The 25,716-nt window shown below is 43.8% G+C and overlaps 3 protein-coding genes across 5 annotated transcripts; 2 read left to right on the forward strand and 1 right to left on the reverse strand.

Annotated features, from left to right (window-relative positions):
* Positions 1-115: 115 nt before the first annotated feature.
* On the forward strand, positions 116-12,298 carry parp1 (poly (ADP-ribose) polymerase 1). Its single transcript, XM_061812291.1, has 23 exons — positions 116-735; positions 1,888-2,053; positions 2,297-2,418; positions 2,724-2,938; positions 3,526-3,616; positions 4,657-4,773; positions 4,841-5,017; positions 5,557-5,719; positions 5,793-5,933; positions 6,004-6,255; positions 6,509-6,571; positions 7,254-7,386; positions 7,634-7,829; positions 7,920-8,048; positions 8,130-8,213; positions 9,066-9,188; positions 9,257-9,385; positions 9,475-9,573; positions 10,241-10,393; positions 10,484-10,611; positions 10,700-10,761; positions 11,465-11,579; positions 11,656-12,298. The coding sequence occupies exons 1-23, from the start codon at positions 613-615 to the stop codon at positions 11,735-11,737; spliced, it is 3,063 nt and encodes a 1,020-aa protein (XP_061668275.1). The 5' UTR covers positions 116-612; the 3' UTR covers positions 11,738-12,298.
* A 1,030-nt stretch (positions 12,299-13,328) lies between these two features.
* Positions 13,329-21,425, forward strand: lin9 (lin-9 DREAM MuvB core complex component). 3 transcript variants are annotated; one of them, XM_061812292.1, is made up of 15 exons: positions 13,329-13,473; positions 14,200-14,232; positions 15,396-15,487; positions 15,569-15,673; positions 15,747-15,877; positions 16,598-16,723; positions 16,818-16,975; positions 17,095-17,228; positions 17,713-17,841; positions 17,924-18,025; positions 18,842-18,922; positions 19,002-19,127; positions 19,665-19,847; positions 19,979-20,076; positions 20,798-21,425. In XM_061812292.1, the coding sequence occupies exons 1-15, from the start codon at positions 13,443-13,445 to the stop codon at positions 20,895-20,897; spliced, it is 1,629 nt and encodes a 542-aa protein (XP_061668276.1). In that variant the 5' UTR covers positions 13,329-13,442; the 3' UTR covers positions 20,898-21,425. The 3 variants fall into 3 exon arrangements, with proteins under 3 accessions (XP_061668276.1, XP_061668277.1, XP_061668278.1); XM_061812293.1 differs by lacking the exon at positions 13,329-13,473 and adding an exon at positions 13,494-13,708; XM_061812294.1 differs by lacking the exon at positions 13,329-13,473 and adding an exon at positions 13,766-14,096.
* A 47-nt stretch (positions 21,426-21,472) lies between these two features.
* Positions 21,473-23,741, reverse strand: mixl1 (Mix paired-like homeobox). The gene is made up of 4 exons (XM_061812295.1): positions 23,675-23,741; positions 22,483-22,703; positions 22,229-22,349; positions 21,473-22,150 (listed from the first exon to the last, which is right to left on the reverse strand). Exons 1-4 carry the CDS (start codon positions 23,739-23,741, stop codon positions 21,690-21,692), a joined length of 870 nt encoding a protein of 289 aa, XP_061668279.1. The 3' UTR covers positions 21,473-21,689.
* Between the last annotated feature and the right edge of the window lie 1,975 nt (positions 23,742-25,716).

Below are 25,716 nucleotides of genomic sequence, written 5' to 3' on the forward strand. Positions count from 1 at the left end.
TTTTAAATAAAAATTAAAATTGCTTCGATGACCAGATTATTAACGATGAATCTTGATTCGATTAGTTACGTCTGGCGCCGGGGACTGATGATCTATTCGTCAAAGATGGGCCACAGAGTGCAAAATCGTGCCAATGAAACTGCTCGTCGTAGCTCTTTTTCGGGGATATCATTTTGCAAAAATAATTACGAACTAACAAATTTAGAGAAAAAATGTTGACCATGTCGCTGGTGCAATTTTAAAGTCGCCACTAGGCTTTTGGTTTAAAAAAATGAGACGCTTTGTTATGGAAACTTAAGTCTGTTTTTCATCACCACTGGACTTTTGGTTTAAAAAAAAATGCGACACTTTGTTATTGAAATTAATACGTGGAGTAGGTATTTTAATTAAATTGCAATGAGACGACTGGACCACAAGAGGAAGTATTCGTTACATTGTACTTTGGCCTCGGTGGGAAGGAACCCGAGGAGAGTGAGGCCTCCTGTTTTATCGGCAAGCTTTCGAGTCGAGTCGAACACGCGGGCTTTGCGGCTGTGATTGTCGTTTGTCCGAAAACAAAACCTCGATTTTCTGGTCTTCTTCTTCCAAAATAACATCAAGAACAAGCTCAACATGGCGGACCCTCAAGAGGAGAAGCTATACCGAGCCGAGTACGCCAAGAGCGGCCGCTCCTCGTGTAAGAAGTGCAAGGAAAACATCGCCCAAAACTCGCTAAGAATGGCCATCATGGTGCAGGTAGCGTCGCGGCCGTCGGCTTTGCTTCTCCTTTCATTAAAGTCGCTCCAGCTACGTGGCTAACACCGAGCTAATTTTTTTTTTTTTTTGCCAATACCAGGCCTACTCTTTGAAAAAAAAAAAAAAAGTTCACATTGCCTCACGTGCAACGACCTATTTATGGCGCTCGGCTTGGATTCAAGTGCCCATTGTCGTGTTTGCCGGAATCAGGAGCTGACGACGTTCACTCTTGGAGAGTTTCACTTTGATTATGTTTCATTTTTTCACTTTCGCCCTAGTTTAGTGACCACGTTCATAACGGCGATCTTCAGCAATTTCGCAGGGAAAGAATTGATTTCGTCAGTCGAATTCGTGAGCTGGTTTGCAGTGGCGATACTGCGCCACTTTCCCCTTGTGCCAATTTTTCATTTTATTATTATTTTTTTTAACTTCGTGGTGACTGGCAGCCGTTTTCAAAACGCAGCTCCTGATGTCTCCATCTGGTGTAGATAATTTCTCCTGATCTCTTCATGCCTGTGCTTTATTTTGTTCTGTGATAACATAAGCATTGACCCAAGTTAGGAACTATCCCCCCCCCCCGCAAAAAAAAAAACACCCCCTTTTCTGAACAAAAAGGCAAAAAGAAACCTAAAATGTAGTGATCATAATGCTATTTATTTGCTTTTGTAACATCTCAAAAGCAAGACTGGGAAAGGCTGTAAAACTTAATAAATGGACTCACTGCATGGCTGGAGTATGATTTTTTTTTACCCCCCCCCATGGTTTTTCCATGGACTGCGTCATCTTTCGATCATAACACGTCCTACACAGTTTCTACTAACTCCCACATACCGTTTACACCATGCTTATACATGCTTTATTCAAGTATGAGATCCCTAAACTTGTCTGACTTTGAACATGTTGGCATAGTTGATGTTGAGAGGTGGATTAATCTTTATCATCAATTCAAAGCTTGTGCTGATCTCCGGGGATCGACCGCTTAAAAATGTGCAGTTTGCGTTGTAGGGTATTGTTTTATCGTCAGTCCTCAATATACGTGGACCGTGCAGTTCGAATATTGACGATGGCTGACACCGCATATCTTGTTTTGCTATCACAGATTTGATCCACGGTGGTATTTTAATATTTTTGTTGTTCTTCCCCACGCGTCAGTCGCCCATGTTCGACGGGAAGGTTCCCCACTGGCACCACTTCTCCTGCTTCTGGCTGCGAGCGGGGGCCGAGTCCCCCGCCGACATCGCCGGCTTCTCCGACCTCCGCTGGGCCGACCAGGAGAAAGTCAAGAAGGCCATCGAAAGCGGCGGAGCCGGCGGAGAAGGTCGGCCGCCGTCGCCTTCTTTGCACCTTTTCACATCGCGCTCGCCCCCTTTTAAGTCAACTTGGACTACCCAAATCATTTCTACTTCCTTAATTCCAAATTAATGAGCACCTTTTTTTTTTTTTTTTTAACCTAAAGGATTTAGCTTCAGCAAGTGTGGTCAGAAAAGTCCAGAAGACCTTCGAAATTCCACACACGCTCAAAGTGATTGTTTTTTTTTTTTTTTTGTCCCGTCTCTTGCAGGGAAAGGCAAGCAGAAAGCGAAAGATGGCAAGAAAGGGGAGAATAAACTCAGCGGCTTTGCGGTGGAATACGCCAAATCCAACCGGAGCACGTGCAAAGGCTGTGAGACAAAAATAGAAAAGGTCTGTTCACAAGTCCATTACGAAGAATTTATTGCTTCTAGTTGCGATTTTTTTAACGATACAGATGACCATGACATGTCCATACCATGTCCCTTTTTTTGGGGGGGGGGGGGGGGGGTAATCCATAACAATTTCTCGCATAGGAAACAACCCATCCCCATCCAGACAGTTTTTATGAATTCTACATGCCATGTTTTCTTTGTTTTATGACATGCGTGACAAAATGGTGAATGATAACATCGATCGTGTCAATGTCCCAAGTTCCCCGAGAGGCGGCGCGTTGATTTTCCCGTCACAATGCGCAGGATCACATCCGCGTGTCGAAGAAGATGGTGGACCCGGAGAAGCCTCACCTGGGCCTGATCGACCGCTGGTACCACACGGCCTGCTTCGTGAGCCGCAGGGACGAGCTGGATTTCAAGCCCGAGTACAGCGGCGCCCAGCTCAAGGGCTTCGACACGCTGAGGGCCGAAGACAAAGACGAGCTGAAGAAGAGGCTCCCGACGGTCAAAACCGAGGGGTGAGACCCAGAACCATCACGGGGAATTACGACCGTGCCTGTAGTTGACTCACCCTGTGTGATGAGGTTATTACTTGGGGACATTTTGGAATTTAAAAAAAAAATCTTTAACGTAAAGATAAAACCAAACACCAAAAAAATTAAGATCTATCCATTATTCCGTAATCATGCTACTGAAAACCAATCAACAGAAAACAATCAGTCATTGTAAATATTTGTTACAAGTACAAAAATAAATGTTTAAAGCATAAAAGTCAACATAAAAATGGAAAAAATTGATAAAAACATAAACATTTCGATTTTTCAAATTGGGCAGAAATATCAACTACCACTGATAGCAATATTAGCTATAATAAATGTTACTATTTGTCTTTGTTTTTAAAAATGATATTGACCCAATTGATCAACAATTTGTCAATGAAAATCCCATCGACCGTTTTCAGACACTTGCATGTCAAATGTCGCCACCACGTTCAATTATATTCCGATTTCGTCGCTCCCTTTGGAATCAGAATCGTTTCCAAATGTGAATCGGACCGATTGTGACTATTGCTGCGTGGTAACGTCTTTATTCCGTTCCTTTCTAGAAAGCGTAAAAATGAAGAGGTGGACGGAGTCTCAAAGAAGCAGAAGAAGGAGGACGAGGCGGAAAAAAGGAAATTGGAAGAGCAGTTGAAGGTAATGTGCACTTCCTTTTTCCGCTCGTCTTCAGATTAATCGCAGTCCAATGTGACCAAGCAGATTCATCCACGTTTTCAGTATCTGTTTTATTGGTACAAGTCCTGCCGGAAAGAGACCCCGGGGACGACCCGGGACACGCTGGAGAGATCACGTCTCTCGGCTGGCCTGGGGACGCCTCGTGATCCGTCCGTAAGAGTTGGATGAAGTGGCTGGGGGAAGGGAAGTCTGGGTGTCGCTGTTAAAGCCCGCCCCACCGAAGAAGTGCTCCAAGACGGATGGATGTCAAACAAGTTAGCAGTCGGTCCACTAGATTCTCAGAAAAGCAACAAGACCCAGGATTCAGGACGTACGCACTCTTAAGGCTGTGCAGTCGGGCAATTTGTTGAAATGGGTGTGTTTAAAAAACAAAAACAAAAAAAAAAAAACCCCCCCACAGTCTTCTGTTTTGTTTGTAGGATTTGGCAATCCCTTTGAATCATTCAACTAAAATGTAGTTGGATGACCACAGTTTTTTTTTTTTTTTTTTTTTTATTACTGCTTCACATCTGCGTGGCATGGAGTCAACCGACTTTTCAGCTGTGATTCCACTCCTAAGATTCCTTGACGACATTCCACAATTCATTTGCATTTCTCGGTTTTGGTTCAGAAACCACCCCGCAAGTTCTCAATTGGGTTAAGGTCCGGGGATTGGTCTGTCCACTCCACGACACTAACTGCTGGTTTGGAACCAAGACTTGAAATGCATGTTCAACAGGTGCTGTCGTCAGTCTTAAATTGGGGCCCGTTTTTCGGAAAATTGAAATAAAATACTGCATTGCTATTTTTGTGTGTGTGTCATGAATGCTGGGTCTCGTTGCTTTTCTGAGAATCTACTGCACCCACTGGTAACCTGTTTGACATGTGCAAATAAAAAATATCCAGAAAATGTGGATTCATCCGGTTAGTCAAAATGGACTGCTATTATTTTGACCTAATTAACTGCATGTCCGTGGCGGTCAGACTTTTCTCTTTTTGAGTGCTTTTTCGTGCCCCGCCAGGCGCAAAGCCAGCTGATATGGGGCCTGAAAGACAAGCTGAGGAAGTTTTGCTCCGTCAACGACATGAAGGAGCTGCTCATAGCCAACGGCCAGGAGGTTCCTTCGGGGGAGTCCAACGTGAGCGCATCTCGACCGACGAATCTCGAGCCGGGCTTCGGCTCAAACGCCCGTCCGCACTTGACAGGTGGTGGACGGCCTGGCCGACGGCATGGCCTTTGGCGCTCTGGAGCGCTGCGAGGGGTGCTCGGGCCAGCTGGTGTTCAAGGGCGACGCCTACTACTGCACGGGGGACATCTCGTCCTGGACCAAGTGCGTGTACAAAACCACGCAACCCTCACGCAAAGACTGGGTCACCCCCAAGGTACGTCCGCTGAAAAAAGGGGAGCTACGGTTTACGGCAGGGCCGACGTGGTTGGGGGGGGTGCCCGTTTAGCGCAGCTCAATAAATTACAATTTCAGAACTGTACTAAACGTAGGGTATATTTTGCCCTAGTGGTTGGGTTGTCAAACGGATTCCTGGCGTATTTGAACACACTTGGCCAATAAAGACGATTCTGAAAAGATGCAACTTTTACCACAATGTCAGAATTACAAGAGGCCATTGCCAATTCATATTTTAAGTGCGCAAGAATTTAATTTAAAGAGGGAAAACATTGTATTCTTACTTGAATAAAGTTGTAATACAAGAAATTGGGTTTACCCCCAAAAAAGGGCAATAGCAAAAATTATGGCTAAAGGGTTAGCTACTGATGCTCTTGCTAATAAAATCAAATACACCCTCATACAAAAATAATTTTTTTTTTTTTTTTTTTTTTTTTTTACATCTAACCTTTATTCAGCCAGGAAAAGCTCATTGCCCATCTTATTAAAAAGTTCACTTTATTGTTATTCTCCTTTTAGGAATTCCAGGAAGTTCCTTTCCTGAAGAAGTTCAAGTTTAAACGTCAGGACCGAGTTTACCCGAAGGACGCGCCCGCTCAACGGCAGCCCGAGGTGAAAGCCGAGCCGCTGGCCAGCGCCTCAGACGCTCCCGTCGAGCCGGTACCGGAGGGCGGACCCTCGGGTGAGCGGCGGTACCGATCGTCCAGTGCGGGAACTCGAGTGATCTCAACCGTGCGTGTTGGTGCGTGCGACAGGCAAACCTCTGACCGGCATGAAGGTGTTGACAGTGGGCAAACTGGTCAAGAACAAAGACGACATCAAGGCGGACGTGGAAGAGCTCGGGGGGAAGATCAGCGCCACGGCCAAAAAGGCCGCACTCTGCATCAGCACCAAGAGTGAGAATGCCCACAACGGACCGTCGTGAAGTCCATTTTGTCCAATTAACATCTGATGCGATGCTTGCAGAGGTGGTGGAGAAGATGGGCAAGAAAATGGAGGAGGTGAAGGACGCGGGCGTGCGCGTGGTCTCCGAGGACTTCCTCGTCGACCTCAAGTCGTCGGGAAAGACGTTCCAGGAGCTGGTCTCGCTGCACGCCATCTCGCCTTGGGGGGCCGAGGTCAAAGTGGAGGCCGCCCCGGTGTCGGCCGCCCCCGCGCCCTCCAAGTCGGGCCCGACGGCCGCTTCCAAGAGCGCCGGCAGAGTGAAGGAGGAAGACGGTAAAACGCGCAGTCGTCGGGGATTGCTTGCTTTCGGCAGTCGGGCGCTAACCCTAAAAGTTGTTTTTAACTATTCTTTTTATTTTATTAAAAAAAAAAAAAGATTTCACTCTTTTAAATATTTTCTTTGTATTCAAATGTTTGTGCATCAATGTATATTCATACATTCATTCAAAGCAAGCATGGCATGTACAACAATATGTGACAAAACGACTATAAAATGTGTATAACCAAAAGCTGATGATTGTTCCAGGTAAGAAAGCCAAGAAGATGAAACTGACCGTCAAAGGAGGTGCCGCTGTGGATCCAGACTCAGGTTCTCACACTTTTTTTCTTCTTTTTTTCTGAACGTGAATTATCGATTGATCGATTGTTTTCATATTCAGCAGTCCCTCATTTCCTGTGGTTAATGGGGACCAGAACCCCCCACGAAATGTGAAAAACCGCAAAATAACGGCGAATCTCAATGCGGGGTCCAACGAGGAGAAAAGTGCCCTGCGTGGAGCCCTGGGGGACGCCCCAGTAGGCACCACGCGGTGCCCGCGCCATTTGCCGCGCAAAGTGGTTGATTCCGCCCATTGGATCCTAAAAAGGACAAAAGTGCTCCCAAGTAGGAGACGGTTCCTCCCGCTGGATCCCTAAAAGGATAAACGTGCAAAGTTGCTTTGTGAGGCTGTGAAGATGCGTGACCAATCAGCTTCACGGGATAAAGCCACTCGTGCTCTCATTGGTTGATGTTGCGCTGGGAAACGATCCTTTTTTTTTTTAGCTTCATTGTTCCACGTTGCGCTGGAGACGTTCCTTGTATCAATCCGCGTTGTATCAATGCGCCTCATGCAATATAGTGCGTACTGGAAGCCCGTCTGGCTTTTTTGTGGTGTGTGAATTTAAAAAAAAAAAAAAAAAAAAACAACAACAACGCAATGCACTGAATCCACAATAGGTGAAGCATAAAGTAGGGAGGGATGACTGTATTTGTTTTTCTCTCTCTCCCTCAGGTCTGGAGAACAGCGCTCACGTGTTGGAACATGACGGTAAAATGTATAGCGCCACCCTGGGCCTGGTGGACATCGTGCGGGGGACAAATTCCTACTACAAACTGCAGCTGCTGGAGGACGACGTACAGAAAAGGTCTCAAAAGGAACATTTGCCATTTTCATACATCAACACAAGTGCCTTTAGACACATGTATTTTTTCGACATAACTATATCGTTCTGGCCCAGGGGCCCGAGTCGCCCACACCAGACGGAGCTACAGTGAATGTTTCGTGATGCACAATTTTTTTACATTCTCTTTAAATGTTTTTATTGAATGTCCTAATGTGGTCCGTCCGTCCGTTCCCCCCCACCCCCCAATACTGATTTCCCGTCCGTGCAGGTACTGGGTGTTCCGGTCCTGGGGCCGAGTGGGCACCACCATCGGGGGCAACAAGCTGGAAAAAATTGGCGACAAGAACTCGGCTCTCAGCAATTTTATGTCTGTGTACAAAGAAAAGACGGGCAATGAGTGGGGCACCACCGACTTCACCAAGTACCCCAACAAGTTCTACCCGCTCGAGATCGACTATGGACAGGTTGGCTCCAATACACACGCACACACACACACAACAACACTACTTCGGGACACGCACGCAAGCTGATATTAATAATATTTCCCATGGCAGGACGAAGAAGCCGTAAAGAGGTTGACGTCCACCGCCGGGACCAAGTCCAAGCTAGCCAAACCCGTCCAGGATCTGATCAAACTCATCTTTGACGTGGAGAGCATGAAGAAGGCCATGGTTGAGTTTGAGGTAGGACTGATGCGGACGTTTGAGGGATGCTTAAAAGCCGCGTTAGTAAGACACTTGTTGTCCGTCTCGATGTTTCTTCAGATTGACCTCCAGAAGATGCCGCTGGGAAAACTCAGCAAGAGGCAAATTCAGAGCGCTTACGCTCTCCTCACAGAAGTGCAGCAGGTCAGCCCCCACCCCGTGTTTTACGTGCCGCAATTCTTGAAAATCATTTTTTAAAAATGCATCCAGTAAAAAAAAAAAAAAAAAAAAAAAAAAAATGGTTGCGATATTACAAAAGAATGCACAAAAATAAAGGTCGAATTGAATCAGGGAAAAGCCTTAATATTGTAAGCAAAACATAAAACGAGAAACTAAATTAAAGTGCTAATTGAAAATGAAGAATTCTGCATTTTTGTGTGAATAAAATCCTTATTTTATATAAATAAATAATGAAGTAACGTCCAAAAAATGAGTTCATATCAGGGAGAAAATGGCAAGTACAGCAATGATTTAATTCCAAGAATAAACATGTAATTTCAGGGAAAAACAAAAAAGGTTACAAGAAAAACTTTTTTTATCATTTTTATGGAAATTAGGTTCTGAGAAAGAGAAACAAATTGTGACGTTGCAAGAATAAAGTCATATTGACAGCCAAACTAAATTTCATTCAAGTGAAGTTATAATATTACAAACAAACTCTTGGAAAATTAGAATAAAATGTCAGGAAAAAAAAAAGATTTGGAAAGTAATTTTTTGAGAAGTCTTTTAACAGAATCTTTGCAGTTTTATGAAAATAAGGCAAATTAATGTCAAGTAATAAAGGTTGTAACTATTTTTTTTTCTAGCGTTCAATATTATAGGTTTCTGTTTTTATTCTTAAAACAAAATATTTAGCTGTTTCGGGGAGTTTAGAACAGATTAACGGAACTTCCATTCATTTCAGTGGTGGGTGATGGTTTGCAATACACGTGTAGTCACAGAACGGATAATTTTCGTATCTCAAGGCGAACCACTGAGTAGGACTTCCCGTTTTAGGCCGTTTCCGACCGTGTGCCCGATGCCAACATTTTGGACCTGTCCAATCGCTTCTACACGCTGATCCCGCACGACTTCGGCATGAAGAAGCCGCCGCTGCTCAGCAACCTGGAGTGCATTCAGGTACGCGCATCTGACCGCTCACGCCAAACCAAAAATTACAATAAAAATTGGACACGTCACTTGTCCAGGCTAAAGTTCAGATGCTGGACAACCTGCTGGACATTGAGGTGGCTTACAGTCTGCTGAGAGGAGGAGCCCAGGACGACCAGAGCGATCCCATCGACATCAACTATGAAAAACTCAAGACTGACATCCACGTCGGGAGCCTTCACATTGTTTTTTTTTTTTTGTTTTTGGCTTGTTTTCTTTTGAAACGCTTTCAAATGGTTTCTGCTACGTTTCTAAGGTTGTGGACAAGGACACGCAGGAGGCCGAAATCATCATGCAATATGTCAAGAACACACACGCTGCCACGCACAACACGTACACACTGGAAGTACAAGAGGTAAGTCGTCCTCGCCCTAGCGAGCAAATGCTGCCACCTTGTGGAGCGGAAGGAAAAAGTTCCCTCGTTGATCCCAAAACTGAAAGCTGATATTTGAATGTTAGCTCGCTTTGAATATCCGAACCTCCTCTAACCTCTGACCTATGATGCCCAACCTCATCATTTGCAAGAAGAAGAAGTAGTCACTTTACGAGGAGGTAGTGACAATTTTACACAGGGCCAGTTTCATACATTTTCAACAAAATACTTGAGTATTACAAGAAAAATCATTTTAAGAGAAGTCGTAGTTTTACAAATTGGAATAAAGCCGTACTTTCAGAAGTTGTAATCTTACAGGACAAATGTCATAACTATACAAGAAGAAAAGTTTAACAAGCATTTTTTTCTTGAATTTTACAAGAATTGGTGATATATAATACATATGTATATTATAATGATATATATATAATCCATAATCTTACCAGACAAATGTAATCATTTGCTCGGAACAAATGTGATTTACTAGAAAGAAATGTAATCATTTTACAAGAAAAACGTCGTCCTTGATTCTACGCGAGGGTGATAGTTTTTTCATGTGCTTACCTGTGCCACGTTTTCTCTTGAATGTTTTTGTAACATTGCGTCTTTTTTTTTCGTGTACCTTGAGTGAACGATCTCTGATTTGTAGATTTTCAAAATCAACCGCGAGGGAGAGCGCCAGCGCTTCCAGCCCTTCGAGGAGCTGCACAACCACCAGCTGCTGTGGCACGGCTCGCGCGCCACCAACTACGCCGGCATCCTGTCTCAGGGTCTTCGCATCGCCCCACCGGAGGCTCCAGTGGTCCGTTTTTTTTTTTTTTTTGTTTTGGGTCACACCTCATTCTTTAGGAAGCAAACGTTTGAATGCGGTTGTGCTTTATTGCGCCGGTAGACGGGCTACATGTTCGGCAAGGGCGTGTACTTTGCCGACATGGTGTCCAAGAGCGCCAACTACTGTCACACGTCGCATTCGGACCCCGTCGGCCTGCTGCTGCTAGCTGAAGTCGCCCTCGGCAACATGTGAGTCGCGATGTGGATTTTTATTTTTATTTTTTTTCCCCCCTTGAAAGAGAATCCCCTTGACTTTTTTTTCTTCTCTCCGTTCCAGGCATGAGCTGAAAAAAGCCTCCCACATCACAAAACTGCCGAAGGGCAAGCACAGCGTGAAAGGTGCCACGCTCGCATGGAATTAGCATTAGCATCTTCTCCCCCACCCACCCGCCATCTCCTGATAAACTATTTTTGTTTTTCTTTATAAAGAATTTGTTGTGAGAAGTCAGAGTGTTAAGATTTTGGGAAAAAAAAATGTTTTAATGAGGGGAAAATAGGTGAAATTCAGTTATGATTGTCAATACATTTTTAATAAGTAGAAAAAAGGAACATTCTGTTCTATTATGAGGTATAAATTTCACAATAATGAAGTTGTGATTTTATTAGTTATTTTTACAGAACAAAAAAAAAGAAAATGTTGTAATTGATTTTTTTTTAAACTATGTCACATTTGTAACATGAAAAAAAAGAATTTAGTGTGAATACAAATGTAAAACGCTATTCCTCTTATAATTTTGGAAAGAACTAGAAGAATAATCCGCATTATGTGAGAGGAAAAAGATTAGAATAAAACTTTAACTTGAACAAAGTCATAATATACTGAGAATAGATTTTGAGAATGAAGTCACAATGTTATAAAAAAAAAAGGAAAATCCACTTAAATGGTTTAAGATTCTTCAATTTGGGGAAAATTCATACTTTTCCAAAAATACAGTATCAAATGTTAATTATGTGAGTATAAAGTTGTAAATTCGAAGAAAGCCAAGATTTGAAAAATGGAAATTGTCAGGTTTTGACGAAAATCCCAATGTGTGTTTTTCAGGTTTGGGTAGAACCGCCCCCGAATCGAGCGCCACCACCACTTTAGACGGCGTGGAAGTGCCCCTGGGCAAAGGCGCCAACACCAACATCGACGACACGAGTCTACTGTACAACGAGTATCCTTCCATACAGGCCGGCTCATTATTACCGTTTTATTCCGCGGCGCGTTTTTTTCCTGAAGCGTCGCCACAGATACATCGTGTACGACGTTGCCCAAATCAACCTCAAGTATCTCCTGAAGATCAAGTTTATCTACAATTCGTCCTTGTGGTGAGCGTCGACAGCGGGAGAGCCGTCGAGGCCCGGGGCTCGCGTCCGTTCTTTTCTTTTGCCACTCATGCTACTCTTTGAGCAAACGGCTTCGGTGGGTACCCCATTCGGTAGAGTGGCGCTTCGACATACGGGAAAAGTTGACTAGCAAAGCGCCATTGGACTTGGAAATCCCTGTTTCTAGTTAAATGTGGGTATTTTTATCCTTTTTCTTTGTTGGACAGATGACTAGTATGCTAGGTTTAGGGACGGAGTGGAGAACAAACTACAGTTCCAGCCCCCCCCCCAAGCAAAAAAGAAAAAATTGCACCGAGTTACTGCAATAATAAGCCCGCAAATTGCGAAACACGCATTTGCTTATCATACAGTAATTTTTAAAGGATAAATGGTTCCCTTCTGGTTCACAGAGGGATTTGTGGCGTTCACTCACTTGTAATTTTACTTTTACTCACTTGTATTGTGACCATGTATACATGGTAACAACGGTTGACGTTTATATTTGCATTGTTTTTGCCTCTTCTGTAGGAGTAAAAAAATAAATAGTTCCTAAGCAACAATCTCATCTGTTCCATATGTACTTGAAATATGGCCTACAACACATGATAGATGGATGGTGGATTGTGTATTTCTCGGCGAGTCCAGCGATTGGCATGGTCGTGGATTGTAAATGGATTTTCCGTACGGAATTTCCTGCGCTAGTGAGTTTTGACACTTTATAAGCGTGATCCAAACTCGGTGAATGTTACCGTCTAGCCCAGAGTTCCAACCTTTATTAAGCCAAATTTTACATTAGAAACTGTCGTGGCACACCGCTAAACAAAGCAAAAACGTGTCAACGGAAGTCTCATTTATTATGGGTGATGTTTCAGAACCCCTGGCGACAGAGAAAAATCTGCCAAGTAGCGACCATAAATTTACACACTTCTTAATATTTCCCATACACTTTAAAACATTTCCAGGGTATTTTTACTTATCGGCTTCCCAATCCAAAACGTGCATTCGAGTTGGTTATTTTTGTCCACGCTTACCTTCTACGCTGTAGTATCTGTGACTTAGAATCCCCTACGTGTGTCTGGAATAACGAAGCAAATATTTACCCATGTGTTGACTTTCTGCAAATAATTGGACAAATGTGATGATGTAATACATCGTGGAAAAGGAAAAAAAAGTGAATTTTACATTAGAAACTGTCTTGGCACACTGCTAAACAAAACAATTTATTATGGGTGATGTTTCAGAACCTCTAGCGACAGAGAAAAATCTGCCAAGTCGCGACCATAAATTTTTGTGTGCTCGTAAGCGTTATGATGCTCTCACACACTTCAAAACATTTCCTGGGTATTTTTCCTTATCGGCTTCCCAATCCAAAACGTGCATTTGAGTTTGTTCTTTTTGTCCACGCTTACATTCTACACTGTAGTATCTGTGACTTGGAATAACGAAGCAAATTATTTACCTATGTGTTGACTTTCTGCAAAAGGAGAAAATAGGTGTGAAACACTTGATGAATGCAATGTAGATCGTGTAAAATTGTAAAAAAAAAAAAAAAAAGAGCATTTATTTTCATGTTGAGGCAATATTATGCTAGTAAATATTGTTTGAAGAACACGTGAGCACGGTTGATGGCCTTTTTGTCGGGAGCGGAGGAGCCGACCCAGAATGCATTTTGACAGACAAGCTCTTTGAAAAAGCGGCGCGGCTACTTCAAGATGGCGGAGATGGAGCAGCTGTTGGACGAGAGTGAGTCAAACAAGGCGACTTTCCTCCCAATTTCGCTTTGTTATCACGGCCGCAACTCCCGCTGTTAGCGCCCAACAACTCACAGCCCCGTCGCAACTTCCTGTATTTAGTTTAGGCGGACTCTAAAGCATTTGTAACACTGCCGGTCTTTTCGGCCAGGCTAACGCTGGCTAGCGCGGGAGGCTAACGACAGCTCAAACGGGAGTTTGTCCCAAGTTTCTCTTCCTTCCATTGGGTAAACAAATGACGTTAGCCTAGCCGCTAACTAGCACTCGCTCATAACAAAAGGACTCCCGTGCCGTCCTTACTGCAATGAAACACTCACGTTTAGCAATTTAGCTTGCCGTGCTACACGTAGTGTATTAAGTTCCCTAATTAATCGTCTTTGTGTCATTCATTTCGATACAATTGGCTTCCGGACGTTCGTTTGTCAGCTTGTAGCTTCCGTCTGCGTTTCCTGTTCACACACACACACACGAGATTAGTTTTTCTTATCCGTGACACTGCAACACAGTTGAATGGCTCGGTTGTCCACCCAGCTGTCGCCGGAACGTTACCCGTGCTTGACAGCGCGATCCTCGGCCTAGGCCTCCCTCACAAGAGGCGACCCGGGCCGTCTCTTAGTAGGCGTTGTTTTGTTTTATATATATATATATAATATATATATATATATATATATATAATGTAATAAAACAGTTTGTGTAATTCTGCTATTCTCTTGGTTAGGCTCCTCAGCAGAGGCACTTGTCAGTCTAAAAGGTACGTGGTTTGTTTTTCTATTCCGATATAGGAATCGTTCACGCCTAGCCTAAAACAACTTTATTATTATGATTATAATATTATAGTATTCCATCATATGTTCTCCCTGGAATGTATACAGTCAAAAGGTCCAAATCTATATCTGAGTCACGCGAAAGTGTGGACCGCTTCTTTGTGAACGTGATCAAGATGACAAAATGTCGTGACCATGAGAGCGGAACCTCTCCGGTAGTGCTGCTGCTGTCAAATATTTGTTCTATCCAATAATTGACCAAAAAAACAGTGTTTATTGTATATTAAAACTGATTGCATCATTTTCTTCCACAACTGTTTATGAACCCATTATTTTTTGCTAATTTGCTATTGTTTCATCATTAAGACAAAGAAAGTAAACATTAATAAAGCAATATGACACACGAGGGAGTGATGATATACTCACTAACCTTCATGAAACTGACAGCTACTTCTTGGGTACTCATTCATGCCAAGTGCTACTAGTTTGATGGACACTTCTGAGGCTGCTTCAAAGTAAAAGCATTCTATTGCATAAAAACACGTGGAAAAACTACAAGTTCAGGTTCAAGTACATGTTATTAAAAGACATAATAGAACTGATTGTGATTGAGTTACTGGTTTAATCTGCAACGTGTCGGAACAGAGGCAAGAATGCCAATCGTTCCTTTCCTTAGTAAGTGCAGATGTTTTTGCAAATGTTTTATTTGGATGTGAATATTTACTGGGAGGCTGAAATACGAGCAATTGGACAAATTAAAGTTAAACAATGGCTCTTTACATTTACTTGGATCTCAAAAATAGTTGTTAATTTGTTGCACCTTCTCCTACAGCTGTCAAGTATTTTTACAATTCAGTATTCTACTGATTATACCATCTATTAATTCTGTTATTGCATAAACACATGTTTTTGCATTGAAAGAAATCATTCCTAGAGAAATGAACTCCATAACTCCAACTGTTGGCTGAAAAACGTGTTGCACACTTTTTCACAACTTGATCACACCAGTGAACATTGTATACCTCGGTGGGTTTGAAGTCCAGATGTATACGACGCGTTTGTGCAAGTGGTCCAAATGGTCCGCCTCAAGTTGAGCCTGGAAAAACTCGACCCGGTTCCGATTCTGATTCTATTCCGAATCGCCTCGCAGAAGGAAGTTTGTCCAACACTCTGAATGCAAAGAACATCTTCCCGAGACCTCACAACACCAGGGGACGCCAGTCCACCCTCACCATGGATACGGCAAGACCCTTTGGGTTACGACTATACGAGGGTCATTATACAAATGGGAAAATATCATCATAACCATCCACGTTTTTACAGCTCATCCGAGGCTCAAAGAGGAATCGCTACGAGGACGATCATCCACCGCAGCGTCCTCCTTCCAGATCACCACGAAGGAGCCAAAGGGTCAACACCACACCACAGGTGGAAAGAACAAGAACAACAAAATCACAAAGATGTTAACCTTCGATAAATTGCTGCTTGTGTTTGTGTGCAGAAATTTTCCAATGTGGTGGCGCCCGATAAGAAGCCGTCGCAGAGGATCGGCTTGCGATTAAGAAACCTGCTCAAGCTGCCCAAAGCTCACAAATGGTGCATCTACGAATGGTTCTATTCCAATATTGACAGGTAAACGCAAAATAGAAATTTGTATTGGCAACACCCGCTCATCCTTTCTGTATACCGCTTGTCCTCATCAGTATCACCATAATGGATGCATCTTGCACAAGGAGCAAATCACAAACTTTTTTTCTTTGACCTTTTCTTGTGTATTGTTGATGTATTTTAACAACTTACATCTGGATAACAGTTCACGTTGAAATCCATCCATTTTCTTGGCCGCTTATGCTCACGAGGGTTGCGGGGAGTGCTGGAGCCTATCCCGGCTGTCATCGGGCAGGAGGCGGGGTACGCACTGAACTGGTCGTCGGCAAACAGCAGTCACAGTCAGAACTGTAACCTCAAAATATAAAATATACACTAGAAGAAGTTTCTTTCAGCTTATCCCTTTCGGGGTCGCCACAAGCGTATGAACGCACATATATGTTTGGCACAATTTATTTATTTTTTTTTTTTTTAAAAAAAACACCGGATGCCCTTCCTGACGGATACGAACCCACAACCCCCGGTTTACCAAACCAGTGCTCTAACCACTGAGCTATGGGGCCTCTTTAAAATATACACTAAGAATTGTTAATTTTTTTTTCCATTTGCTTTGATCAAATGTAGTTTTGTTCTGATTCTAATTCATAATCAAATTTATAAATAAATTGTGAATTTATTGTACGTTTTTTTTCTCTCTTTTTTTTTTTTTTTTTTTTTTTTTTTTCCTGTGTGCATTTTTTGCAGGCCTCTTTTTGAGGGCGACAATGATTTCTGTCTGTGTCTGAAGGAGTCTTTCCCCAACTTGAAAAGCAGGAAGTTGACCCGAGTGGAGTGGGGGACTATCCGGAGACTGATGGGGAAACCCAGACGGTACATCACCGTGACGACCCTTTGCCGCTCACTCTTCTGAACCTCTCAAATGTTTGCAGTCGAAGAATTGAGAAGGCCTGTTCTTTTTGTCCAGGTGCTCATCCGCATTCTTTGCTGAAGAGCGAACGGCGCTCGAGCAGAAGAGACAGAAGATGCGCCTGCTGCAGCACAGAAAACTTTCAGACTTGTCCAACTGCAAAGACCTTCCTGACGAAATCCCACTGCCTCTCATCATAGGCACCAAAGTCACCGGTAACGGAGACGTTTGCCTCTTGTACAAAAAAAAAAAAAAATCTCGTCACTTGGGCCAAGCAGTGTGGTTTCTTCCGATACGTGTGTGTGTGTGTGTGTGTGTGTGTGTGTGCGAACAGCTCGGCTGCGAGGCCCCCACGACGGCTTGTTCACCGGGCAGATCGACGCGGTGGACACTGGCGCCGCCACTTACCGCGTCACCTTTGACCGCAGCGGCCTGGGAACACACAATGTGCCTGACTATGAGGTTATGGTATGTCGCACGCGCTCATTCCATCGTTTGGAGCGTCTTCTGCACACATTGCAGTGCGCTCAATTCCCTTACTGTGCTAAAGTGTACGCAGCCCAGTTTCAGAATTCAAATCGCTTAACTTTTCCTTCCGAAAGCGCAGCTAATCCGTCACATTGCAAAGGCAGTAAGGCGTTAAAAGAAAAAAAAAAAAAAAAAAAAAGCTTGTGGTTCCGATTTCCCGACAGACCCTAAAAATTACCAAATTTTGTGACGAAAAACATTGACCTTTCTTTGATATGACTGAACGATACTTGAAAAACTGAAATTAATGTGCTGTACAGCACACGTAAAAAAATTCCAAATTGCATTAAAAAAAAGGTCGCTAAAGCTTTTGCATTCCGTTAGATCAATGCAGTGAGACAGCATCTCTCATTGCACATATTTGTATTTGTAGAAGAAATGACTATTCACCCACGTTTTCAAGCATCTACTCTCCGCCCTCCAGAGCAACGAGCCCAATGAGACGATGCCCATTTCAGCCTTCGCTCAGAAGCACCGGACCACGCGCTACATGCAAAACCTCATGACTCCATCTCGAAGTCCTTACCCATCCACCGCTGCTCCCGTCCTTATGGTACTGCGCATCATAGTGACAAAATAGCATCATAATTCTATTGCAAAATAATAATAATAATAATAATTGTATCCCCCCCCAGGATCATGACCCTCTGATCAACCAGTCACCATGGAGGAACAAACTGCCAGGTGCAGACGGAGACACCCTGGGAGGCTTTCCTGTCAAGTTCCTGGTCCAAGTGGTAAATAGGTTCTTAAGTGGGGTACACACAGACACTCATGTAAGAAAAATGTCTTGTAAATCTAGTCTGGCATCTTTCTTACATCGAAACGTGATGACATGTTCGAGGTTTGAAAATGAATCGGCTTAAAGCAGGCCTCTCAGACTCAATTTTGCTTGGGGCCACCGGAGGCAGCATGCGGCTGAGGGCCATTCAGGTGCCGGGAATTTCAATTTCAATTTGAATTGCTTGCATATGCCCGGTCGACGTCACGCCCCCAAGAGCCATACGGGTCGTCAGCTTCGCGCGTAGCACCGTACGAGTGCCATTCATGCAAAACCTGAAGGCTGCACTAACATTCAATTTTCATTTTAAGGCGGAGGCCACAAAATATCGTCTCGTGGGCCGCAAACGGCCCTCGGGCTGCCAGTTTGAGGCCCCTAGCTTAAAGCCTCGACGGGCTGGAATATATCCCACGGGGTACTCACACATTTTTTGTTTTTTGTTTTTTCTCCCCCAAACCACGGTGCAGCAACGAGGCGCTCTTAAGCGGTCACAGCAGCTGGGTGTCAAGTCAGCCTTTCTCTATTTTTGTTGTTGCCGACTCCTCCCACTCCCACCTCAGCCTTCCTCTGCAACAGGGGTCGGGAACCACAACACTTACTATAAGTCTCTGAATTTTTTTAAAATAAAATAATTATGTTGTCGCTAACCAATGATGAAAAAAGTACTCTGACAAAGCCAAGATTACGGGATACTTGCTCGGAATCACCTTTGTAGACATGCGCCAGAATGACTTTCTGCTCAAGCTGACAGATTTCGCCGCTCTGTTACCAGACGAGGTTGTCCAAGATCCTGATGGTCAAGAAAGAGCACATCAAGCACTTGAAAGAAATGAACACCCAAGCGGAGAAAATGGTCCGAACGCTTTCTTCGAGCAATACTCGATTCATATCTTTTTACTGGGGAGCTAAGACCAGCTTTGTTTTCATTGCAGAAATCGTACGCCTTGCCCATAAAACTGGACTTCCAGAAGAGCTACGCGACCACCGTGCTTGAGCTGGAAAAGCTCAATAAAGATCTCAAAAAAGTCCTACACGAAGTGCAGCAGTTCTGTTGCGAGGTAAAGTCAATATTTGCTGCTTCGCTTTCTATTGCGTGCGTCATTCTTAAAAATGTACTCCATTTTTATTTAACTTTTTTCGTATTGTCCTCCTGTATTTAAGTGCAATGTTAGCGTTCGCTACACCGACAACGTCTCTGAACTTTTAAGTACGTGCTGCTTTTCAGAGGCTAACCTGTGCATCCGAGAAAATCCATTGCAGCTCTGATTATCCTTTAGCCGTTGATTTGAAAATGGCAGATCGTGACCCAGCAAAAGCTGCCAATTGGTTCAGTGGAAGTATTACCATTTTTTAAAATTAGACTGACAATTTATCACTTAACAATTGTATCTTAAATCATCTTTCCCCTTTGAAATGAATGGGAAGGCAATTTCTTCCATTCCAATTGCACGTTGTGCACCTTCTGCTGTGCAGACCTTGGCCACCGGGGGGCAGTACGCCCGACGTCGCTTTTGTTTGTGTTCAAACATCCGTCCGTCGGTTGCTCACTGTAATCCTTCGGTTCTTCATGGCCGTCCTTCACGGGGGGTCCACAGCTCTCTAGCGACCAGGGCACGCTTCCCAGCGACCACCCGGCGGACCTGCGGCAGCACTGCGAGGACAAAGCGCAGCAGATGGTGCAGCTGAGCGACGCGTCTAAAGACGGCCAGCAGAACGCGACCCACGGCAGCCTCACGCATCTCGTCTCCCGTCTGACGGCTCTGCTGCTGCAGATCAAGGTGAGGGTCTCAACTCCGAGTCGTTCGTTTGTGGAGCCCAATTGATGCTGGGCAGAATTGGTTTTCTTACCAAATCGCCTCAATGCGAATGGTGTTTTTTTTTTTTTTTTTTTTTTTTTTTTTTTTTGCAGTGTTTGGCAGACGCGGGAGACCCGAATTCATTTGAATTCAAATCTCTAACGGAGTCCCTCAATGACATCAAAGCGTCCATCGATCCCTCCAACCTCAGGTACTTTTGATCCTTCCCTTTTTCCCTCGTAGGCGACTCGGGGACGTGCGGCGACGTTCTTTGGGTGAAAGGGCGATCGCGGAAAGCCAGGACAAGTGTGTGAACTTTAGCACCAGACACATTATTTTGCTCTGGTATCAACATTTCATATTGGGATTATCAGATCAAAATGATCAGCATCGTTACTAAAATGTAAATGCACAAAGATATAGAGACGTCGCTAAATGTATTTTGATTATGCACACAAACGGTTTCTACCAAACTTTATGTCATTGTACGTCAAACTGTTGTTCAAATGTTTTTGTTCGCAAGGAATGATGTTAAAGAATAATAATTTCATCTCCAAAAATGTTTGGGAACCACTGCAATACATAAATGTGTTCATAAACATTATAATACATGCTTTTGCTCACGCGCATTTCTTTCTCTCATTCATGAGGTGACGAGCAAACATTTACATCCTAAGCTTTATCTTCTACTCAGAAATTGTGCTCATCTCAAATCCAAAGTGATGCAGTGGCGCCATCTAGGGGGATCTGTTAGCCATTACTGCAGTGAATGAGTCAAAGTCCGAGCCAAATTTGGTCATGTCCTTGTTCTACCGCCATCGATGACCACGGAAGTGATCAACTTTGAAAATTGCTGCACTTCCGCGGGACCCGGATTTTCAATCATTTGTTGTTGTGGTCGCTGACCTCGTTCTGCCCTTCCGCGGTTCCAGTTGCTTCCAGAACAACGTTGAGATCCACGTGGCGCACATCCAGAGCGGCCTGAGCCAGCTGGGCAACTTGCACGCGTTTGCGGCCAACAACACGATGTGAGCGGCCGCCCTCCGCAGGCAGGTGCACTCCGCCACGCTAGCGCACGCGTACGCCGACCGCTATTAGCTCGGCGGAAGGAGGCCCGGAACCTTCTTTGTCGTCTCACTCTTCAGTTTTATCGTTGGTGCACGCGTTTGAAAGCCTTTTGCCACAAAAATCTCCCTTGTTTGTAGGCTTCTCGTGCCAAAATGCAATTCTTAGTTTTATCTATTTATTTATTTCAGTCAGTTAGGGTTTCTTCCAAGCGCTCGTTTATTAAAAAAAGTTTTGTAAACTTGTAGATAATTGTAAATTATCTGAAATGATTTCTACTGTTGGCTTTTTGTATTTTTTTCTGTGCACTCAAGAGACTTTGTTATTTTTTTAAAAGAATTCTTCTTCAACGGGGAGCGTTTAAAACGTCTTTTGCTCCTGGGGGGGAAAAAAACACCTGATATTGACATTTCTGCGTTTGGTGCAATTGTTCTAAATATGAAAGCATCCTCTATATATTCGTTTGTCTTTTTATATTAAAGATGTTGCCAAGATTGCAAAGTTTTTTTTTTTTTTTTTTTTTTTTTTCAGCAAGTCGATGACACAGAAAAGGAATTTTATTTGACAATAAATACATCATTTTATGCAAATAAAATATATAGCGAGGTTTCGAAATGTAATTGTACTGGGTCATTAAACATCAAGCTGCCACAATTTTGTGACGTTTTGCTCATAAATTAATATTTGGGGGCGTTTTTGGACAGTGCGTGATGAGGTTACGGCATATCGACCGAAGTCTGGGAAGCTCATCAGCGTCTCTTACATAAAACCGCCAAATCCAACCACGGCCTCGCTCTCCCAGTCCGAGTCAGAGTCGGAAAAGTCTGGCGCGGCGGCGGCGCCGCGGATCGGGGAGAAGCCGTCGAAAGGCCCCCCCGCTGTCCTCGCGAGCGGGTACAGCAGCGGCCCGCCGGCCTCTTTGGGGGACGGCCTGCTGTAGTTGTTGTGCGCGGGGATGGGGGGGATCACCACCTTCATCTCGGGCCCGATGGTCTTGTTGGGCGGGAAGTTGTCGTACTCCACCAGAACGTGGGGATCGTCGCTCGTGATCTCGGCACTGTCCTTGCAAGGGTAGAACGGGACGTCGGCGCACGGCTCGCGGTGACTCGGCTGCTCGGGCTTCGCTCGGCTCGCGTCTTTCTCGTAGAGGCAGGACCGCTGCAAACGTGGGTGGGTGTCCTCTAGTCCGAAAGTCTCCGTGGTGTGGCTGTTATCATAAACTGAAATATCACACGCACAGTTGCTTTGTAATCATCCGCATCCCTTACGAGTATGATGCTAGTTACGCCAAGCATTACTTTTGTTTTGGCTGATCCGGTTTGGCAGCCGGCTAAAGGACGGCGGCGGGTTGCAGGCCTTGGCGGACGCCGAGGAGCCCACTTGGCGACGGGATTTTGCTCTCCTGTTCTGAAACCACACCTGAAAGTCAAGAGACAAAAAGAGCTCGTAACCTGGGAGACCCCGCGAGGTCTGCCGTTTACTACACGTACGCAAAGAAACACGTGGAGGTCGTTTATTTTTTCGCTCTTACCATATTTGAACGTTAGCGTACCTGGATTCTGGACTCGGGAAGGCCGGTGAGCGCCTCCAGCCGCTCCCTCAGGTAGATATCAGGATACTTGGTCCCCGAGTACACCTTCTCCAGTACCTCAATTTGCTGCTGGGTGAAGTTGGTCCTCTTGCGCCGGTGGGTTAGTATGGCCACGCATTTGTCCACTCGCGGCACCGGGGGGCTCGCGGCCAAATAGTTTGGCGCGTCTGTGCCGCGAAAATCTGTGAGAGGGATTTAAGTCCAACGTGGGTGTTGTGTTAAATCTTAATTTCAAGGGAATAGTCATCAGAAATATCACGGTCGTCGTGTAAGTATACAACGGCTCCTCGAGGTATGGTGTGTGTGTGCGCGCCCGAGCCACACGTGGGCAGAACAATGCACACATACGGGACATTGAGATGCTCAGTCCTCAGTAATATGCTGTATTAATTTTTGATTTGGATGACTATATGCCGGTGAGTATTACGTTCACTGTCTACATATGTTGCCCCACCGTTTGTGTTGCTTCCGCGTTAGCCTCGACCTCATTTTGCATCGTTAGCATTAAGATCAACAGACTTGGCAGTCACCACTGACCTAATGTGGTCATTTGAAATTGTGTAATTCTGATTTTGATGTTTAGTCTGACAGAAAACGTCAACTGGGGAGCAATAAACAGACTGGAACCTCCTTTTTGAGGACTTGCTGCGTGTTGTTTAGTTATGTTGTTTATGCCTCTGTGCAGTTTATGCGTCTTAAACTTTTGGCAAAGCAAAAATAGTATAGTCAAAAACGCATACATCGTGAGTTGCAAGGCACCGCTACTGTAGTCAGCGTTATACACCAAGAAAAATAGAAATGTTACTACACAGTCATAAGGTGCACACAAGCATTATACACTCACAACATGTCATTTCATGAAAATGATAAAACTTTTTGGAGGAAAACGTCAAGGTGCAGTATTACACCGTCCACAATCCAGTCTTTTGAAAAGATTTGATTATTCATTAATACAATTGTAATTTTACAAAAGTAAAATCGAGATGTCTGAAAATATTTTCACAAGAATAACGTCCACAGTTCAAATTTCCACGTCGGAAAAAGTCAAAAGTATCACCAGGAAAATAAGAACAGGATTGACTTTCACAAAGTCCAGAAAACGACGAGAAAAATCTCTCAAAATTGAGCGAGTCAAGCGTGAGCGACGCCTTACCCGGGTTGACCGTGTTGCTCATCTGGAGGTTGCGCAAGTGGTGGAGGTCCCCGTGGATGGCCGACATGGCTTCCTCGAGCCAAAAAAAAAGTGAGCTCGGAAGAGGCCCGCTCGCAGTTAAATTCCTCCCGGATCAAAAGGTGTGACGCCAAAAGTGTGAACGAGGCGACCATCGACGTCCAGCGGCCGCTTCAGACGTCTGCGGGCCTCCTGAGGTGTGAAGCTCCGGAGGGCCGAGGGTCTCCTTCTCCTTCTCCTCCTTTTTTTTTTTTTTAAACCACCCACCCCCACCCCTCTCAAAAAAAGAAGACAGCTTTTTTTTTTTTTTTTTTTTTAATGGAATGAGCGCGTTCAATACACATCGCCAGAGAAAACATTTATCATGGGCCGAGCTGCCACCTTCAGAGGTCGTCGGAAACTGCCGTTTTCCTCTTTGCCGACACAACCTCCAAATGTGGGTTTTTCTCGGGGTTGGTGGAAAAGGGAATAAAGGAGACTAGTTGTTGGATTTAAAAAAACAATATTCGAAGTATTACCAGTTAAACCGGGATTTTATAATACTTGTTATATGGCAAAAAATTCAGTATTGACGATATTGCAAATGTATGAGTCTCGGTTTCAGAAAATACCCTCCTCATAATAGTCGATTTTACCCCTCAATAAAATTGGAATTTTATCAGAATGTATGTGCACCATTAAAAACAAAACAAAACAATTACATTAATAGTCAATAAACAGCCATAAAATTGCAATTTGATAGCATCAGTCATATTTATCCACCAATAAAATCATCATTTTTTTTATCGATACCATCATCTAAAAACAAACATTTGTATCTTGACAATACATTCTGTATTATCAAGATACAAATGTTTGTGAGATATTTCTTTTACATAACAGTGATCTGATTTTCTGCACGTCACATCCAAAGCTGTTTTTACTTGAGTGTGTTTTTATGATCCTTTACCAGACAAGAATGCCCTGGAAGTCAAAAACATTGGGGTCGTGTCGTTATATCCTCAAAAAGCACAATAACCGCCCTAGTCTAAAGCTTTGAGCATGGTGGCAAATGCACACTTTTTTTTTTTTTTTTTTAAAGTGCTCCTAATATTAATGTAGTTAAGATCAACTAAATGCTGGGGATTTTCTGTGGCTGTCTTGTACGAGCTTTGAACCTGGCAGCAGGTAGGAAGCGATTCCCTTTCACTGATAACAAAGCAAAGTGTGTCACAATACACAAAGCCGAGTTCAAAAGTGTTCCAAGGTGCTTGACACCTGCATGGCTTCATTTAATTCTAGCGAGCATCATGTCGAGAGGTGAGGCGACACCAACTTCTTCCTGTCTACTCGAGCCCCCCGCCCCCCAATCAAAGCCTTGAAATACAACAATCAAGTGTACACTTTGGCTTTCAAATATGACATTTACTATTTTGCCAGGCAAGGATTAGAATCAACATTTCCTTCATCTGTGGACGGCTTTTCAACCATCATTAATGATTTGGAGCAGTACAAGAGCAGCAAAAATGAATATTACATACTACCACGCGTACACTAAAGCCAATGTAACCAGCAGCAAAAATAGTCAGCACTGCTGTAGTAAAAATGAAGTACAGCGTTCCCTTGCAGAATACTGCAGATTCAGAGCGTTGAGAATTTCCTTTTATATCCGTCACACTTATAATTTGTCATAATGTAGGATTTTGACGATCACGCATTTTTGTGTGTGTGTGTGTGTGTGTGGTACAATAGATGATTCCTTGCCCAAATAAAATCATTAAAACACTACAAGAAATAAAATATACATGGTGCATTACTGTAAGAGTGTAAAAGGTGTTTAAACCCTGATGGGAAGTTTCTAAAAGTATGGTAGAGATGACTAGAAGTGTGGGTAATACTAAGAGTATGGTGATGTTCATACAGCTTTATATTTTTATAAGAATGAAAAAGCTACGTGGTTGCTACTCGGCGGTGTTCACCGAATGCAGGGTTGGTCTGGAACACAATTGGCGGCTGAATAGGAATAAATAATATATAAACCATGC

This window comes from Syngnathoides biaculeatus, chromosome 23, assembly GCF_019802595.1.
Source record: "Syngnathoides biaculeatus isolate LvHL_M chromosome 23, ASM1980259v1, whole genome shotgun sequence".
Lineage (NCBI taxonomy): Eukaryota > Metazoa > Chordata > Actinopteri > Syngnathiformes > Syngnathidae > Syngnathoides > Syngnathoides biaculeatus.